The 21,168-nt window shown below is 37.1% G+C and overlaps 1 protein-coding gene across 1 annotated transcript in view; it reads right to left on the bottom strand.

Annotated features, from left to right (window-relative positions):
* The window catches only part of ARHGAP15 (Rho GTPase activating protein 15), a 320,977-nt gene that overhangs the window by 120,053 nt on the left and 179,756 nt on the right, over nt 1-21,168 (bottom strand). The window contains exons 9-10 of the mRNA XM_053948319.1: nt 13,575-13,697; nt 4,514-4,612 (exon numbers count right to left, since the gene is read on the bottom strand). Of these exons, the coding sequence (XP_053804294.1) occupies nt 4,514-4,612; nt 13,575-13,697 (222 nt within the window). The remainder of the gene's footprint in view (nt 1-4,513; nt 4,613-13,574; nt 13,698-21,168) is intronic.

The following is a 21,168-nucleotide window of genomic DNA, read 5'->3' as shown; positions in this document are numbered from 1 at the left end:
GAAAAGCCTGGGAAAATGTTGAACACACAAGCAGTAAGGGAATTTTAAAGCCAACAACCTCCCTGTTTCTTTAAACAGACATCGGAACCTATAACTGGATCCTGTCAAACAAACGACTGCAAAAAAACATAACAGCTGCTAAGAAGTAAAGTTGAAAGATAAAGTTTTCTAAGCTAAGAACCTTCTCAGAAGTGGACTAAAGGTCTTTCTTAAATCTTTAAGCAAGGTTATGGATCCCAGGGTGGCTTTTAGGCATTGAATCAAATATGTAATTTTGTGTATCATTCCTGTCAGAGCATCCTGTGCTCCAAGAAAAGCAACAGAAAACAATATCTGCAACGTCCAGCTCGGAATGGAAACAGTACCTGTAATCACCAGCTTTGCTGCCTGCAGTGTCATTTTTCAAGTCATTTAGGCTGATTTGAGAACTCTAACTTGGATTTTGGAGGGAGAAAATGAAGGATGTTTCAAAAGAGAGATGAAAGTTAAATTATATTTCCCTGGAGCATTAGGACTGTATTTCTTTACAAAACCCAAGCCACACTGGATACCCTGGGTAGGTTTAGGATACTGACTGCTCGGGGTGTTCATTTACTCTGTCATTAGACACACAGACAAATAATCTTCCCTGGAAAAGAGTTTAGTATCAGACTGTTTTCACACGATAAAACACTACTATGAGAAGTATTGGATGGCATGTCGTTGAGGTACAACACAGACTGATATTTTTATTTTTTTTAATGCGTTCTACTCATGCCTTACACATATTTTTTAAAAAAGAAAATGCAAAAATAATAATAATAATAATAATAAAAAAAATACAGCCAGGACTTTTAAAGGGTCGCGGATAACAAAATAAATAGGCGACTCCAGAAATGACTGGAAATGATATCTGGCCTAGAAACACGAAAAAGTCTTGCAATGGGCCCCACCCTTGGCAGAAGTGAGCCGTGTGTGAGTTACAGAGCAGTGGGAGGATTGTCCCAGGCTCTCCTCCCTGCACTGCTCAGCTCAGGGCTGGTGCTACCTGTCAGACACTTCCCAGGGAGAAGAAGGAAGCAGATTGAAAAAGAGATTGAAAAACAGGAATACAGATTGAAAAGGCCAGGTCGACAGATAGCCCCAGAAAAGCCTGAGGTCCATCCAAGGTAGGTGTGGATGGCAAAGTAAAAGAAGAAACAAAAAAAAAACCAAAAACAAACAAAAAAAAACCAACAAAAAAAAAACCAAAAACAAAAAAAAAAAGCAAACAAAAAAAAAACAAGCCCACAGAATGTGATGTTCCATGAAAAACTTTCCCCTGAAGTCCCTGAGAAGACAGAAAATGCAGAAATGCTGGAGATCTTTGAGTAGTCCCTGTATTACTCCAATCTGATTGCTGCATGGTATAGAATTATTCTCTTATCCTCACCAGGTCACACCACAGACATGGAAGGTTTTTCTATTTAGAATATTGCATGAAATACCAAGGATATAACATACTTTCCCAAGATAGTTTTGACTTTAGAGGCACAGGTCTGGCTAGCTCAATAATCAGGATTAGAAGTTCATCAAAAATTATGAATGAATAATTCAGTAATTATTATAAGTAATTCAAAAGTACAGGAAGAATGAAGAGAAAAACTGAGCTTCCTTAAAAAAAAAAAAAAATTAAATGTGACAATTTCCTTGCAAGTATCCAAGAATGGGCACATTTTTATTGCCTCTCTTTATTAAATTCCACTACCAGCTTTGCAAGATGGCTGAGAAAATGGAGAAAGACCTTCTGCTTCACAGTTCTACTTCAATAACTAAAAATACAAAAAGAGGCTGGAAAAGTGGAATTCATTCCATTTTTATAACTTTCACAAGTGAATCCTTGTTGGATAGATAAATATGCATTATGGTATAAGATTTTTTTAGATCAGATCTTAGAAAGCGCCCCTGTTCTGAAATGGTGAAGAAGCAAATGACCAAACAAGGGGGGACAAATAACCAAACTCTCATCTAAGTTAGAACAGAATACATTCAGAATGAACATCCTTTTGGTATTCATTTTAAAATACTGTAACTAAACAGGAAAGCTTGCCAATGGTTAATGACAACCTGTACATTTTTAATCTGTGGGAGAATATTGCTGCATTTGGCTATTGTGTGTAACCTTGTCTACAGAGGAAAATGTACTAATTAATATGCTTTATTCAGATCACTGCTGAGTTTCTTTCTGTGCGCAGTGATTTTGCTTTAAAATTCAGAAAAACAAATAAAAAAACAGTAGGTGAATAAAAACTAAATCCATGAGCTGATAGCTAAGAACACAACCGTTCAGTGGAGCACAAATGGTTTGTAAGTAATGTTTAGGGATGGTCTCCTAAGGTTCTTTTTTCCTAATAATGCTTTATCTGAAGCGAAGCACGCACGTAACATTTTTGGTACAGTTACAGTATGTGGATGATATATTCTCTAAATAGGAAAAGAAAGCTTTTCTACCACAGCCAATATGCCAGCTGTACCGAGTATCTAGGCCATCTTACTAAGACTATGAAAGTAAACATACAGTTTTCATTAAATGTGCCTTTCCCATAATTGGTACATAAGTATTTCCCATGACTCTGCAGTTGAGTATCTTGGCTGGAGGCATATCTGGCCATTAAGAGGAGGGTTTCAGATCTGTTGAGTCTCAGCCATGCCGGGAGACTTGGCACCTCCACATACTGCTTCCTAATACCAACCCCGGCACAAAATGTCATCAGAAGCTTGCATAAACATTGGACTTAGCTTCACATAAATTACTGCTGTCCTGAGATAGTTTATGCCAGAACTTAGTAAAAACAACACTCTGAGTAAATAGAATGTGAGTAAATGGAAGCATCTTAATCCAAGAAAACGATGATAGAAAAAAACTGCATATCAAATACAAACTCATAAATATAATGATAACATGAAATTTTTATCTCATGCCATGCGATTAGCTTTTATTTACATGTTAGGCTAACCAAAAGGGGTAAGCTTCTCTAAGTCACAGCAAGTTTGAAGGAAACACAAGAACTGTAGTGCAGTACTCAGAAGGATGACCGCCTTTGAAGGAATGGTAATACATCCACTTTCTAATATGAATTTTTTTTTGATAATCGCACAGACAGTAAACATCTAATTACGTTCCTTGAATTTTTCTATTACAGTTCAGAAGTGCAGAGACTTCTGGCCTCACTTCTACTTGGAGGAGTGGTCAGACACTCCAAAACATCTATGAAATATCCAGCACATTCTTGAGGGAACTTGTGCTGAGGTTGTAACCAAGCAGTTTGTTAGACATGTTCTGCATGGAGTGGCATTTTTGCAATCTAATCTCTGCCTTTCCTTTTCATGTTCTGAATTTCACCTCACAATTCCTCCTCTATTAATAGCCACTTCACACATTTTTCCCCTTTTTTTATCCAGCCTCCAGCCTTCCTCCACAAAAACCCAATGCTACTATCTCCCCCTGCTGAACAATCTCCAGTTTGTTTCAGTCTCTGACTTCCTGCCAATCATTCTGGGAATAATAATATCCCAGTGCTCTCTTTGCTGTATAATTAAAGCATGAATTTCCCTGAGTTTGAAACTCCAGGGTAGTTTTATTGCACCTTTCACTATAAAACCAGGTAACAATGGCAGAATTAAAATAGCTTTTTCCTTTGTGGGTAACGCTCTAAGTATCTTTTTATTTTTTCATGGATTCTCTTGTTCTGAGACTCCGGTATATGGCAGTGACAATGGGTTCACCCAGCCTTATTCTGAAAATAAATTTTCTATCTTTTGCAAGATATATGTTTCCCCAGATCCCTGGAACAAGTTGTAAACTTGTAACAGATGGTGATGAAGCCTCACATTTTTATACAATACATTTTAAGATTCTGCATCTACCGCATGCACCTTCCAAAGAAAATGACCTTCATTGAGAGAAGATACACACTGCAGAAAGGAAGGCAGGCAACGGTGTTAAGAGCATTTTTTTTATACTATGAAAATTTTTCTTACTAATCAAAACTTTTAATGAGGATGGATACTCATTTCAGTATTTTTGTAATATCATGGCTTGTAAAATAACTGTAAAAATTAGACACCTACAGTAGTTAAAAAAGAAAAATATGGCCATGCTAGAATAACAATTATTTTGGTTAATTATTTTTATTTTATTTTGGTTAAATTTTCCAATTCAAGACTTAGGAAAAAGTATTGGCTACATTCGCCAGGGACTTTAGAATGAAATAACTGACATTTTATTGATGGTTAACATTTGCTTACCCAGAGAAAGACTAAACCAACAACATGTCAAAAAAAAAAAAAAAAAAGGAATAATCAGCATGAATGAGTTTTATTAATGTCTTATCATATAAAGATAATGAAGATACACAGAATGTGATATGGTTCTATTCATAAATATATTATAGATTGTACTGTCTGCCTACCCTGGCAATCCAAGCAGAGTTACAAGATTAAAGTTTTGATTATTATTAGAGAAAAAAAAAGTAGTAAATAATAAGGTACTCACCTCTTTTTTCAACAGCTTTTATGCAGAGTCTTACAAACTGGGGAACTGTAGATTTCTCATGCTCACAAACCATGTGCAAATGGGAGCCAAAAATTTGATCTACATTTGGAAGACAAGAGGAAAATACATTAAGGCATATTATTATTAGTGGGATTTTTCTCTCTTCTCAGCTTGCCTATTAATTTAAATCTCAGATATTGAAGATGCATAGACAAAGCTGGAACCAAATCCTTTTTGAGTCCTAGTGGTCATTAGCTTTTGCCCCAGAACCAAATCCCTCCACATCTGCTGCTCATAGTGCTTGATGCTCCCCTCTGGATTCAATTTCAATTGCCACTTGCACCTTAATTTTGACCTTTCTGAGACTTGGAGGTCTCCAGAGTTTGATTGGACCTGCCATAGAAAATGTGCAGGCAGTTCCAGAGCTACAGCTTCTTAAGGCATTGAATACAAATTTCTATATGATGCACTTGGTCCAACCTAGAAACTCATCTGGTTGGGTGACCTGTCCCTTCCATGCATTTGGAAGTTTCACTCTTTCATGAAGCACTGTATGAAGGCAAGGACTTCATTACTTTGCATCATCAGGACTCAGTAAAATTTCATCTCAACTTCACAAAATCTTTTTCTTTACTGATCGAGTTACCTGCTCTGAAAAACAGAAGATACTAGATGTCTTTTGATGGGGATTTCATCTTACACCATGTTTAACTAATGATTAGTCTCACTTCCTTCACAAGCAATCCTTTAACTAGATAATGCCACCTTTTAGTTTTTGTGATTTCAAAGTTTTGATCAACTTTGACTGTTGATCTTGAAACATATTTGTATTAGCAGGTTCAACCCGTCAGATTACTAATTAGCTTCCTCCACCTCATTTCCACTCTGTGTGTCTGAGAGATTATGAAAAGAGCAATCAGTAACAGGGACGTTGTCAGCTAAAATCAGAATGAATCAAACAGATGAGAGGAACTATTCAATAGGAGCCAGTTAAATGCTGAAACAATAGGAGTGTACTGTCATCATTTATCTGAAGAGACAGTCTCCATATAGCATTTCAACAGAGCACTATAGTTTGTAAATTGGTGTGGAGGCTTTGAAAATTATTATTATATATATAGCTGAAAGGTGATACCACCAGTCTGGACTCTTCATAGAAAACCCAGCAGCTCCCATGGAATTGGATGTTTCCTCCATAGTCAGGGCCACGATACCGCACCATAACCAATTGCTTTTTGCTCTAAAACCAACTTATCCTCACTCACAAGCAAAACCCCATTTAAAGAAAAAAAAAAAATCTGTGCTGCAATAAGCTTCATTTTCATTAATCACCACTATTTCATTCTCAGCTCAGATTTCAAGAGCACTTGATTGCCTTTTCTTTCCTGATACCCAGAGCAGGGAACACAGTGACAGAACCAAGGTGCAGGGCAGGGGTCGCTTTGGACTTCTCGAGATGCACCAGGGCAGTTTACTGCAGCACCTCCCAAAGTGTGGGATCTGCATTCTGGGAGAGTACATCAAAGCTTGAGTTGAAGTTAGTCAGAGTTTGGGCTGCAGAAGGGATGGAGGACTGGGTTCACAGCACTGCTCTCAGGAAGGTTGTGTGCATGTGTGGCGTTAACCATTAGCGAACAGTCTGTTACATGTTTTGGGGTTATGTTTCTGACAAAGCACAGTCTGGTTACATTTTCTTCATAAAACATTTATAGCTGCCTTCAGTGGTAATTATACATACAGAGATTTATGATTAAAATGTACTAGCACTTCCTCTTTTGACATCTTAATTGTTTTTTAAAATTTTAGCAAAGACTGTCAAATTCTTTGCATAATATGGAATGGTCTCCAATGTAAATTATGTGAAAAAATAAGTAAAAACATGTCTTATTTGGTGGACAAAGACACTTGTAAACAATTTCAGAAGCAAAACAGGCAAAAAACTGCACTGTGTTTAGATGGTAACACATGAAGAACTGAAATGAAATTAGTATGTTGCTGTTCAGCAGTTTCTCTTCTGTGTTATAACCACTTTATAATCAACTTCTAGGATTATTTCACAGTTACTCTTTCAATCTCTATCATGAACACAGAATATTTGGTATTCCTGGGAGGAAATTTTGAACAGGCTGAAAAGAGTTTTACAATTCTCACCAAGTCTGTTACTTCATTTCTTGGTTCAGATTCTATATATTCAGCAAAATATTTAACCTCATTTTTTATACCTTTCACTGCATGGACACAGTCACATTTTGTGCCCCACAGTTAAGTTTTAAATCACCTCTTCTTTGGAACACAGGCACTCAGGATTTTTATCTTGGATGGAAGGGCTGCAAAATAGCATTAATACTTTCTGGGCATCAAAATAGACTATGGTAAAACAACAGCACACAACTGCTTTGGAGGGTTTTTTCCCCCTTCTAGAAATTCATGAGTCACGAGTACACGATCCCATGAGTCATCCAAATAATCTCAATTCTGAGTACTCCTGGACCACAAATTCCGTGACTCTCTCTAATCAATTGACTTTTTGCTGGATCTGTTTCTGTGCACAAACATGGGAATGGCAGCAGTTACACTGCCATATTTACACTTGTGGAGGTCACAGGGATACTTGAGGAAAACTCAGCTAAGATTTGTTTGTGCAGTATTTCAAAAAACAAGGACTGGTGAATTGCTCACTTTTTTTAGGCAAGATTTGTATGTAACTAAAATTAAAACATTATTTTCTTATTCTTTTATAAGTGTAGAGTTATACATATTTTAAAACTAGTTTAAGGGAAAGCTCTCCAGAACATTAAAAAAAAAAAAAAAAAAAAAAAAGAACTGCTCCCAAAGGGATAAGGAAAGCAAAAACTCTTTGTTTGATTTATTTGTGATAAGGTCCTCCAAAACTTCATCTTTTATGACTTGAAAAAAAGAGATGTACACAACACTCCTAACCTCCTGTTATGACAGTTTATGTTTCCTATCCAGCTTATTTAACTCAAATGCCTGGGAAATAGACACAATTACCACCTTATGGAATGCTACTTAACTTTAAATGCTCCCCTCTGAATAGAAATCCACTTTATCTTCTCAGAGTTATTCCAGTTTCTCAGGAATTATTTCCTCTATAGGCTCCTGAAATGCTCTTGTTTCATCATTTAAAAATTTAAACTAACAATTGTTCAGAAATATCTTTTATTAGAACAAAGGCAATTCCCATGCAGTGGATTCTGTTCACAAGGGCTCGTACAAAGGAGCTGCATACTATGCCCATATACAGCTTTAATCATTCACTCTTTCAGCTGTTATCAATTTAAAACCAATGAAACTCCCACACTGAGTCCATTTGAGCAGTCAATTTTAATATCTTGGGGCATCTGTAGTTATTCTGAATTGGCTGCAAAAGCAGAACTAACAAGTTAAGCTCTAACCATAAGTCTACATCAGGCTGGTAAACCATACATCAAACACCGACAGTTAGTCAATACTGTAGTATGAAAAACCAACAAGCATTTTTAAGAAGAGCAATATATTCACAATATGTTTGGTGGTATGGTTTACATTACACATCCCTGCTATCTGCACGTTAAAAATTCTGCTGGAGATGGTGGGGTGTGTGACAGCTTCACACAGGGATATAAAACCAGACACCAGAATGGACATTCACAAGTTGTATAATATAAAATGATGATTATGACTGCAATGAATTGCTCGTTCTGGGGAGCTTCAAGTTTTTCCTGAGCTTGACAGGGCTACTTTTTTTTTTTCTTTCTTTTGAGTAGCTCTCTCAGGCTGCAGCAAAGCCACTAACCCAGGGCTGCAGAAAACTTGACTATGGGAGACAATTCTTCTGGAAAAGAAACAATTAAAACAAAATCACTAAAGCCACATCCTCACTGAGAATGTCATTGTTTAACTGTTTTGGGTGTACATGGATGAGATGTGGCCACACTTGGAAGAACTCATACTTCAGTGTTTTTTATTAAAAAACCAGGGAAGGGCATGGCCAATACTCCAAAGTCTCAGGAAGAAGCATAAATTCTGGCATGAGAGGAGATGGTATAATGGTACAATGCCCAAGTTTTTAGAAATGTGAATTATACCTATGTAATCCTGTGCCTTTCAGGAACAGAATTAACTGTGCAACATCTGGATTCGAACTGCTGGACTAACAGAGCTTTGCACCAACATTCAAGTCATTTGGTTTCTTTGTATCTGTTTGAATGTTGGGAGAGGGAATGAAAAGAGAAAATCAGAGATGAATGTACAAGGAGAGGGATAGGACAGTAGGCACCAGAGCTGTGAACTTTTGCAGAGGGAAGTCATGCATTTGGAGCCATATTCTTAAAGGTGACTTCTTCTAGCTGCACTATCTGTAGTCAGACACATTAAGTCAGACATTAAAGTGATGATGATTCCAGACTGGGGCTCCAAATAATGCCATGACACTTTTACAATAAGTGGGGCAGGTCCTCAGCTGAGTGAAGTCGGCGAGGTTGTCAATGAAGCTTCCCTGATTTATGCAAGCTGGGAATCTTGCCAGTCCTTTTAATGTGAAGATTTACTATATATCGTTGATCTGTGGTGGTCATCAATTAAAAAAAAAAAAAATTACATTTGTGAACAGTTACTATTAAGTGGCATATGAGCTGCCAGATTTGTTTCATATTCTCAGAAAAAGCGAAAATAGTACCACAGACACAGGTCTCTCTTAAGAAATTCTGGTGTTTTACTGGGGACAAGAGCTTGCTTGAATTCAAAGAGAGGGTGTCTGCTGTACTACTCAAGGCACTTCTCCCAAAATGAGACATTTAAAAATTCTCTGAATCATTTTTTAGCATCATGTCAAAGGAAGAAATCACTTTGTTCAGTGTCTGGTCATCCACAAGGTTTAGGAAAATTGCTTCCAAATGTCCATATCAAAGAAAGAAATACCCTTGTGACCCATTGTCCCTGCAAGTCAAAGGAAACATTTCCTAACTTTCCCTAAGCTCTGATGTGCACCAGAGCACTTGCAAAATTCCTTCGTAATCTGCAAGAATTACAGAACAGACCAAAGGTGGGTCTTAATCTGCTCTTTTGGACTTCTCATGAACATGCTGCTCATTATATTGAACTATTCCAAGGTCCAATGAAACATATGATACAATAAAGACATTTTCCCTTGCCTGGAAATGGAATGGTTGGTGATCTCTGTGCTGTGATCTGCACAACCACCAACATATGCTGAGCCCTGCTCTATAGGCTATCAAGCCAAATCACAGCTAGTTCCTTTCACTAGCAATTGAGTGGCTTTTATTTTCATCTTGAAAGAGTTGTAACCGTTCCAAATTTTATGCTGTTTTGGTTTTTGCCTTAGCTTATGAAATACATTCAATGGAGTTCCTTCGGTGTCTAGCTTTTGGGAAAGAAAGATCCACCCTAAAAAAAAAAGAAACCTAAATAGATTTCTTGCCAGCTGCATAGCTTCATTTTCCTCATTTCCCACAGTGTCATTTATGAGAGGTTGTTGCTCATGTTTTTTTACTCTTTGCTGAGAGTGTGTTTTGTGATAGTGTATTACTGACACAACCATCACAGCTTTAAAATCACAGTTTCACAGAAGTTTCTTTTCCTTTGTTGGTCTAGAAAATCTCAGAAATCAGGATGTTAGGAGACCAACATCAAGCTGAAGGTTGGCAATTCATTCTGGGTAATACTAAATCATGACAAAGCTCAAACATAAAGATCAAAGTTCAATTATAGACTATAAAGTCGTTTTAAAAGAGAAGATTTATATATTATTTTTCTAGCATATTAGTGCAGATTCTGTAAATTCTGAGAATATTTCAATGCCGAGGAACCAAGGACCCCTGCCCTAGCATATAAATTTGAACAGCTATTCTCAAAATAACACTGCTCAACTGGCAGACATGGGGCATGCCTCTTATTTACTATTTCTAGGTTGTGTGCATGTGTATATCTAAGAACAGAAGTGTGCTTAGAGACACAAACACATTCCACAATGTCCCTGTATTGCACATCATCTCAGAAATGCTTCAAAAAGCTTCGAGACCAAGGATATTCTGTGTAAGCATGAGTGAGATGGAACAAGGACAGATGATCTTCAGTAGAGCTCTGGCTGGAGCATGAAGAGCCCCAGTCACCAGCCCATTGCAATGACTGGAGCCAACGTGCTGTTCCCATCCTGGCTTCTTTTCTGCCCAGGACTAGGAAGCAAATGGGACAATGATGACAAAAGTAACTTTTTATCATGCAAAGTGTCAGTGCATCTTCATTTTCAGATCAACATGTAGCTAACGTTTAACCATCAGTCTTCTACATTCCCTGGTCTAAGTGTTATCCTCCTTACTATTTTCATTTAACTCCCTACTTTACTTTCTACATGGATATCTGCTACACTCTACACAAGCAAAGTTTGGGTAAGAGTTAAATGACAATCACATAATTTCTAGATTTCCTGATAATAGTGTTGGCAGAACAAAGTACCCCAGGAGATCAAACTGCTATTTAATTTTGAAGCCTGTATTCCCAAATTTGGTTAGTGTGGAGAAATGTGTGGAGTCTCCTGGCCAAGTGTGCATGCATCAGCGACTCACTGAGCACAGGACTATGTTTAAGTGAACTTACCACCTTAAAATGTATTTACCCATGACTATAATTTACGTGTTAAATTTATTGGAGTTTTGGTTCCAGTGTGACATACAATGTAAAAAATCAATATAGATTTGAGAGCTTTATAGTGCCCCTGGCAAATATGAATAGCACTTGATGAAAAGTGAAGGTTTTCACAGCACCTACAGTGCCACTGCATTGGAGTAATTAACACCACACGCTTCACAGATATTTATATCAATTCTTCACCAGCACACAGAACAGCTCTTTGTCAGGAATTTGGTACCAAGATGTCCTGCAAGGCTTTATACACACTTTTATTACAAGCTCCTATTTTAAGAGATTTACAATTCTGACAGAAGTATTTCCCTATGGAATAAAAGGTCATAGACATGTTCTGAGAGCTGGAGGAATTTTTTCTAGTAAAAATTGGTTAACATTTTTTTTCCCTTAAGAATTGAGCAAATAAATAGTTCTGAGGGGTTTCTGCAACCATTTAAGTCACCTTTAGAAAAATAAATAGATGCATCTTATAATACAAAAATTTGGCAAGCTTTTCATTGGTAATCTGGGTGGTTGCATTTTGCGATTTAAAAATATTCTAATAGGAGACTAAAAATTAACATTTAAAAGTGGTCTCTGCATAAGCACTGCAACTGCATTTTCATAACATTTTAACAGATTAAGGGGATAAACTGTGGTGAAGACAATGAAGGAACCTTATCAAATGAGCATTTCACATAGACTTACTGTAGATTGGAATTAAGCTGTGCTAACGAATCCTGCCTCATTTGCATGGCCAAAACCTAATCCTAATGAAACTTCATGGTAGATAACTAGCATGTTTTCTTCATGGCAACATTAGTTTGGTAATAAAACTGTGCCGGGTACAGATTCTGAGTTACTGAGCCACAAATCAACAGCACCTCTGTTATCCATGGAAGAGTATCCCAGGTAGAACAAAGTTAAGAGTTTAATGCAACTCAAGCCAAACCCAAATTCGTCTGGCTTTCCTAGAGAGATATATTAGAGGGTGGATTTGAGTTATGCTAATGAATCTGGATCTGTTAGCAGGGATCACATCTGATCCCTATGTAACACTGCAGGAGATTCATCAGCCACACTTTATTAAACTAAACACCCAACCCTTAAATCCAGAAATTAAAAGTCTATAAATTACTACTCTTTTATTGTAATAACTGAAACAACTAACATGATGCATTCAAATTGCACTCTCAACTCACAAAGCATGTCGAAAAAGAAAAACCCTCCGAAGGATTGAGATCAGTTACTATAAACGTGTAAGGACAGATCCTGAAAGTTTGGTGTGCAGATGTGCACACCTCACACACACATATTGACACCAAAATGACATTTTTTCAAAGTTTCTGGTCAGCTGGAAGCAGAACCCCATAACTGAGGGACATTGTGGTTTCATATAATGAAGATTTCTTTACAGTAAACAACACTGCACTGAGCATCTCTGCACGTATCTAAAACATAAGAACTTAATTCATCAAATCTTATTCTCTCCAGACATGGGCCCAGCTGGTGTTGAACTCTTGTAGCTGCTTTAGCTTATTCTGGCTGGGGTCAATCTCTTGGCTCAGGACAGACAAGTTTAATACACACTAGGAACACCCCTTGCCATTTTTGACACACCACTGGAAAACTCACACTCCAGAGATTGACAGGGACGGCTGGCAAAATGCCCCTTTCTAGTCAATTTGCATGTGCAGTTGTGGGTTTCACACATAATAATTTGGGAGTGCGTAAATTTTTCAAGCATTATTCCAGACAATATTTAAAAACACAGCTTTACTTGGATGTTAGTGGTCAGAATGCTACTGCCTTCAAGTTAACTACCAGCCTCTCAGTGAAACACTTCTTGGATAAACTAACAAACACATTTTATCAGAGAAACAATTTTTTAAGAATATGTGAAAGTGATGGCTGACCAGCTTAGAAAGAAATTGTAAAAGGAAAAAGAACCCACAGATTCAAAGCATTTCTTATTCGTTGACATGTATTTCAAATTTTTTAAAATGGATTTTGTTGGTGAGTTAGAAAAATAATGAGAGAAGAGAGCAGAAAGTCTTCCAACAAATTAGTCAAAACAGCATCTGAGGGTCCTATTTTGGGTTCTAAAACATAAAACTATATCGATATTCTTTTCTTAAAAAGCAATGGAGTTGTGCAGCTTCTTGATTTGCATTGTTCACAGTGTTAAATGGAGGGGCTTCTACCACTTGCACACCAAAGCAGAAAAACTGGAGGCACAGTCAGATACCACAGAGGTAGATGAACCATACATTGATTCTTTTTTCTTTCTAGTTCAGCAGTGTGTTATGAGACACAGCAACCATATTTAAGAAGTGCTTGTCCAATGTACTGAGTCAAATATTAATTTGTGATTTTTTTAATTTTTACACCAAAAAGAAGAATAGAAGACTGAACACACCTTTAATAAGTCCCTTTTCTTGCAATGTTTTCAAGGAGGGTCTTCGGGAGATGAACTTCTTTAATCTGCTTTTAATTCGGTTTCTGTCATTTGTGTCAGAGGCACTGTAGTTCAGCCTGAAAACTGAAGGAAATCAAGAGAAATTTTTAGTGAAACAGTATTTCTAAATTAACAGTGGGTTTCTGAGATATCCTGAGAAAAGAGTGGTCATAACCACCCTGGGTAAGATCCCAGTCATGTGGTAGGTCAGCAGCGTGGCTGGTTGGACACTACAAACCATCTGATTAATACTTTTGTGAATAAACACGACGAGTTCACTCTGCCGGTTGCGCGCAGAGCTCTGTTATTTATTGCCCATAAGTATTTGGATGGCGACCAGTTTGCTCATGAAGTGTTCACGAATCCCACAAGTTTCACATGGGTGATTTTTCAGCTCCAACTCCGGGCTCCGAGTGTGCTACGCACTATTAGCTGTGCACTCCTAGCAATGAGAGAGGATGGATGGTCACACCACCAGTGAAGGACTGGATTCTCTTGCCAAGATGGATTAAGAGTTATATATATATTTAATGCAGTTATAGAAAACATGGCTGTGTGCCACGAAATGTGTGCAAGACGCATTAATTTATGGAAAGAAAAGTATTCCCATCCTAATGATTATATTTTATTATATTTCAGCATTTACCAAACTGAGAAACAATTTGAGCGCAATTTATTCCTGCTCTGTGTCAAAAAGACATAGAATCCAGCTGCAGAAAATCCCCTGGAGGAGGTTTCAAAGGCATAAATTTAACTTTTTCTCTGCTGAGGTGCTTACAGGGCACTGGGTTGGCTATCAAAATAGTAAGGAGGAGAAGTTCAGCATGCTCCAGAAGCAGCAGAGATGCCATGGGGAGACCTTTCGTAGAGCTTTTCCTGAACAAGCTGTTTTTTAAAGATTTTTAACAAATCACCTGAGACTTGCCACCCTCGAATAACTCTTGTTCAGTGTCTTGAGCTCTGTCACTGTGCCCATTTCTGACTAGTTTAATGGGGCAGCCAGAGTGGTGCAGCCTCCCTTGGCAAAGGCCTCCAGCTCAGAGAGGGGTGGGCTTCTTTTTTCTAAGGAAAGAACAGCCTTCCATCTTCTCTTGGAAATCAATTAACCAATTAATCAATCAATCAATCCACCAAAATACAATATTCTCCACAAGGTGCATTGACAGGAGCCTGGTCCCTTGTCCCTTTGACAGAATCTCTAAAGAGACAATTTAGCTGCAGTTGCAGACATGCTCCCTTCTCTCCCCATGCAGACTGAACCTCCCCTATTATGCAGCAATCTTCAGACTGAGGATCCAAGCAAAGAGAGAGAACAAAATTAAAAGTATCATCATTATTATCAGTCTTGTCTTTTTTTATCAAGGCATTTTGCATTAGTTTTAAACAAAACCAGAACATTTAAAGGTGCACAATTACAAAACAATGGCAAGCTAAAATAGCTGGTTAAGCAACAGCAACAACACTGGAATATTGTGGTTTACATTACAAATCTGATTTTAACAGCCAAACTTATAAAATGGTTTACGCTTTGCTGTTGTCAAGGGAGAGAAACTTGCCAAATTGTTCATTTTAAGTAAATAGAACATAGCCAATTAAGGAAAGCAATATTTAAACACATGCCTACAATGATCAGAGCATAGTTTGCTTCTGATTTCACTACTGATTTTAACAGAAGAGTGTTCCATTTTCCCACAGCACCAAAATGACCCCACACATACTTCCACAAACTAGTAATCACACAGGACAAATAAAAGGACACTTTACTGGAAAATACATGGCTTGGTACAATAATCCGTCACTTATGAAAACTGAAATTCACATTTTTTAATGGTAGCATTCCTGGAGAGATGTATCATAGAACATAAAGATTAGCATTCAATTGATAGTTGGCGCTTTTTTAACATTATAGAAGAGGACTTTTTGTTTGAAATTGAGCAATCCTTGGCAGGGACAAGCTAAAATTCCAAGTCACTTGGCTGTGCTATAAAAAGAACAACAAATGGATGTTTCTAATTCTGCATCTTAGTGGTACTTTGAAACAGTGAAGTGAGTTGTATTTAGTTTGGGGTCTCTTTTGTTGCTCAGTGTCACTCAGTCCATAGCAATTCACAACTAGGTTGGCTTTATCCTGAAGTTTCCCTAAGTGATGTAAATGATGCAAGAGTGAAAATACACTTCAAATCCATTATTTGCTTGCCACTTTTCCCATTCTGGGGCTCTGAAGTATTTTATGCCCACTTTGAGTCTGCACCAGACTAGTTAAGGTGTTCCAAGTGGAGTACATGTGGTCATCCTGTGAAGAGTAGGACATCAGGGTGAACATCCCTCTCTTTAGAAAGACAATTAACCCAGCTGGAAGTTTTATACCTGAAACAGCAATTATGGTGTTAAAACTACATCTAGAGGTAGGAATAATTATTGTCATGGATATCTTTGTATGTACCACATTTTGCTGTATGGCACACAGTTTAAAACAACAGTTGATGAATTTCTCATTTTATTCTATTAAATACATGTGAGTCACCAGAAAAAAACTCCAAGCCTCACAGAAATTTAAGGGTTTAGATAGCATGTTCCAAAACCAAGCTTAGGCAGAAATATTCATGTTGGGATCTCACTTAGAAATATTCCTTCTCTTGCCAAACAATTCTTCTCATGATATCCCCATATTAAAATGGTTGTCCTATTATAGTTTGAAAGGCAAAGAAGACTAAACATCAAAAAAAAAAAAAAACAACACAACAGGTATAAAACTCAAAAAGTACAATAAATATTTTTTTAACACTTTCTTTTTTAAATTTCTGGTTCTGAATTTGGCCAGAAGTATCCTAAATGAAAGAGAGCTGGCAAATATCAAACAACGTAAAAAAGGAGAAGTCAGTTCCACACAGAAGCAAAAATAAGACTCTTAAGGACTGAAGTATAAATAATAATAACTTTTTACTGCTAATGCAAGTGTGTGCAAGGACACTTCATCAGCAAAAATATAAGTCTGATTTTCATGCTTGGCTGGTAGTAAGTTGAAACCTTTAGATCTATAAAAGAATTTCTGACTACTTTTGATACTTTATTAGACCTCCATTATTCCACAGGTTGGAAAGGTGTGAAAGGACAAATGAAATAATGGCAAGATCTTTTCCTCAATTCTCAAGATGTATGAAGTCAAAGTAACTAATCACAAGAGGGAAGTGCCATTCAGATTGGGTACAAAAAATAAAATAGTATAAACACATTTTTAGGACTGAAAGAAAGAACACATCTTTGACCCTTATTGTTGGATAGCACTGTAATAACTGGCTGAATTAGAGGGGATAAGTACAAGTTAAATGCTCAGGAAAAAAAAAAAAAAGCACTGATCAAAAACTGACCTGTACTTTTCTTGCTTGTAAAAATTGTCTGAATCTTTATTCAAATCTAGCCTTAATAATAGCATATAAATAGCAGAAGCATGGAAGGCAAGAATGAATGCAACACCTCCCAGTGACACATTTCTACAGAAAACAAAGTTAGTTTTGAGATGTCCAGATGAATAATTACTTTTTAACATTCAACAACCTGGATTGCAACCACAATGCAATGAGAATAAATTTGCTATAGTTTAATCAGCAGTGACCAACAAATTGCAAGGTGAAGCTAAAAAAGCCTTTCTCCAAGATTTTGGCATGGCAATGTCTCACAGAGGTAGGCAAGACTCTGAACTCTTCAGGGCCAGGATAAAAATGTTTATGAGATTACTTCCTGTGAATTTAATCATGCACCCAGACAATGTATTTCTAGCAGAATGTTTTTTCCTGGGTGTGATGTTCTGAGCAAAGCCTGGATGATTCAGAGTGTAAAATTTTTTACTATGTCCTAAACGCCATATTTTATTGGCAAGACTTTGTAACTCCCTATAACACAATCTCAAATTCCTTCCAATGACTTTTATTTCACTCTTAATTTACTCTGCATTTGTACATAATCTCAGGGGTTTACCTATGATTAATTCCTGCCAGGTACAGTGTATCTGAACACTTCCAACGTGTTGAAAGCATTGGTTTTTGAAGAACTATCCATTAATGACTTTCTGAACTGTGACAATGGATATTGACAGTGCTTGTCAGACTAAAGCACTATTGATTGTCTCACATCATGTGTATTGCAAAACCAATTTCTTTCAAGTACCTCTTCCTAACTGAAATACATTATTACGATGCCTATCTGTTTATTATAACACCCAAAATTACCGTATGTAATTCATTTGGATGGAAAGAGCAGAATGAAGAGCAGCAGTGGGAATGGATGGGGCATTAAGAGATTTAAATATCTTTACATTTCTACCTTCTCTTCCATTAGCCTTTATCTCCAGGAAACAAAAAACAAACAATTAGTCTGGACCATCCATATTTTTTTAGTACTCTTCAAAGACATGAAAATTTTGTGAAGTTCTTAGAAAGAGATGAGTTGTTGTATAATGATAATACTCATAAACAGAGTTAAGGTAATTATTTCCCAAGGAATACTAAAAATGACAGGCCTGACCATTCAAAATATAGAATACACTGACCAAAATCCTAGCTGGAACTTTCTTAAAATGCATATGAACAGATCCTTGCACTTAACTCTCGTGTCTGATGTCTTAAAATAATATTTTTCTAAAGTCCTTTACAGACTCGTAAGAGTCCTCAGTAACACCTTGCAGGACTGAAACAAAGCTGAGATGGCAAAAGAGGGAGGGAGGCAGGAATAGGTCTCTATGACTTTGGAGAAAGAAAGTGCCAGTCTAACAGCAGCGCTACCACATATGTGTGAAAACATTAATTGGAAGGAATTAATTAGTTAATTAATTAATTTCAAGTAATGGGGATGTTTAATAGCTGAGTGTCTTATATTTCTGAAGAAGCATATCTTAATGTGAAGAGGTGTATGATTATGCCTACATTCTAAAAGACACTGTAATTTAATATATTGACTCATGACTTCAAGTTTTATTGGATACCACTGGAATCCAGAATTCAACATTTCACCAAATTTTTTTGGCCTGCAGCACATGTGAAACTACTGTTAGTCCTTTAAGGAAGGAGCAGCATGCATCATTGCCTGCAAAAATAGACAGGTTTTTAACCAGCACCAGAGTTTTGAAAGTGACAAAACCAAGTCCTACTTCCTTTTCTTTGTGATGCTCTGAGATGGAGCCAATAAAATCTGCTCTCTAAGGATAAAGAATTCACCTCACCTTCCTTATTGAGTTAGGGACTTTTGCCAGTCATCCTGTTTTATTCCTTAGTAAAATCCCTGGGCATGTCTCTGAATTATACACACTATAATTAATTTTTTTTTTTTTTTGGTAAAAGAGTAGAGTGAGAGACACATACACTGTCAACTTAAAGGCATTAGAAAAACAACTGAGGGGAAAAAGTCAGGAATCGGGCATTGCCTCTGATCATTATTCTTATAAGCTTCAAAATTACAGATTATATATTATTATGATATATTATCAAAATGTGCAGCATCAGAAAGGGTATCTCCTTCCAGGAGAGGCTCAGAAGATTTTGTTTGATTTGGCACCAAAGGACCTGAAGTCATTCAGGTTTATGGTGCAATAATAGATATTTGCCACAGCAAGTATATCTACATTTACAGATGTTTATGAAGTAAGCTCAGAAATAAACAATAGGAAAAAGAAAACAGTGATTATATAGCACAAATAATTTTTCTGTAATATGACAGCCTAACAACTTAAGTGCTCAGTAGTGTCATTACACTTTGTGAAATCTGCGTGCATTAGCAGTAAAGATTCAATAAAATGGCTGTATAATTCATATTTTGCATCATGCTCTTATGCTTATAAAATTAAAAAAATTGTCCCCCTAATAATAAATGGAAATAAATTAATAGCATGTTAAACATCACTACACATTTACATTGTAAAATAAAAATGCCATTCCCACACAGCTTTTCTTAGTGGTATTTGCAACATAAATGTTTAGAAATGTAAGCAGTATTTCTGAGCATGTATTAAACACAGCATTTATAAACACAGATCATACCAGACACCTTTCTTTAATAAAATAAATAATGTTTTTTAGAAAAATTAAAATGTAAGAGGCCAAATCTATCTGGATTTCAGTTGTGCATTTTATATGATGCCAAATAGGAAATGATTAGTTAAACTACTGAAGATGTAGAGAACTAAAACAATAACTGTGAAGTGACTAAATAAGGTATTGAAATGAGCTTTGTTGAAAGGAGAGCTACTGTATTGCAGGGAAGTTACCAGTGGAAGCCCTGAAATATTTTTGGAACAGCTCTTTGAGTTTTCATTAAAGACTTCAGCAGGAAAAGTAGAAGCATTCAAAAAATTTCTTGCTGACTCAAGACTGGAAGCATCATCAGTTGAGACAAGAATTTGGGTAATCAGGCAAAAACTTGGTGATTTTGATACTGGAAACTGGGATAAACAGATTAGAATTATCCACAGCATGGTTAGAGAAGGCTTGGAACTTTGGAATCATGGAGTCATGAGGTGGGAAAAGACCTCTAAGACCATCAAGTCCAACTCTTCCTCAGCACTTCCAAGCCCATCACTAACCCCTGCTCTCAAGTGCCACATCTACACATCTTTTCAACACTTCCAGGGCTCGTGACTCAACCACTACACTGGGCAGCCTGTTCCAGTACCTGACCAACAAATCCAAAATATTTAGTTTTAATTAAGAAAAAATAATCCTCTCTCATGAGTGCATAACCATGGACACATATGTGAGGTGGAAATTCCTGGCAGAAGAGGTGCAGGCAGCAGCAGTGAGAAGCACCAGGAGGAAGAGGCTGCTGAGATTTTGGAAGACGACAGGGAGCTTGGCATGTTTGGCCAGCTGGAAAATGGCTGGGAAGAGCTGGGATTGTTCTCTATGAATTTGCTGGTGGGGGTGGGAAAAGGAGCAGGGGAGGAGAAGAGGACAGCAGGGAGGGAGAAGAGCTGTTTTAACTGAAGAACAATGTTGGCATGAGAATAGATGAGTATAAACTGGCCATAATATGAAGTTCTAAACCATCCTTTTAAAGAAGTTGTGGTGGCAAATAAAACTAAAAGAATTTAAGATGCAGCTTAATAAATTTATGTATGAGGACACAGAACACAGTACCTTGTGACAGGAGAGACTGGACTAGATCACCCAGGACTTGCCAAGCCTTTCTTTCCACAATTTTTTTTGGTATTGTCACAATATTAGAAACATTATTATACAAACTTAACTCGAATATAAAAAACCACAATGCCAGAAATCAATGAATTCATTTTATTCATACAGTATGACCAGTTTATGTTCATCTAATGTAAAACATGTGGGGTTTGGATGAAATCTGCTACAGCACACAAAGTCAGAGTATTTAGAGTCTAGGAGGAGAGAGCACAGTGTACTTGGGAAGGGGAAACTGGTCTGCCCAAGCTCATGTCAGGGATTAGGACTCTTAACACAGCCTTTTTGCAAAAATATTCCCAGGAGAATACTCAATGGATGGTCGAACACATAGGAATTGGAGAGTGGTCCTTGCCCTTACCTAACTGGGTGAATCA

Source organism: Vidua chalybeata, chromosome 7 (assembly GCF_026979565.1).
Source record: "Vidua chalybeata isolate OUT-0048 chromosome 7, bVidCha1 merged haplotype, whole genome shotgun sequence".
NCBI classification, from domain to species: domain Eukaryota; kingdom Metazoa; phylum Chordata; class Aves; order Passeriformes; family Viduidae; genus Vidua; species Vidua chalybeata.
The sequence above is the reverse complement of the archived record's forward strand: the minus strand, read 5'-3'. Positions and strand labels throughout refer to the sequence as shown.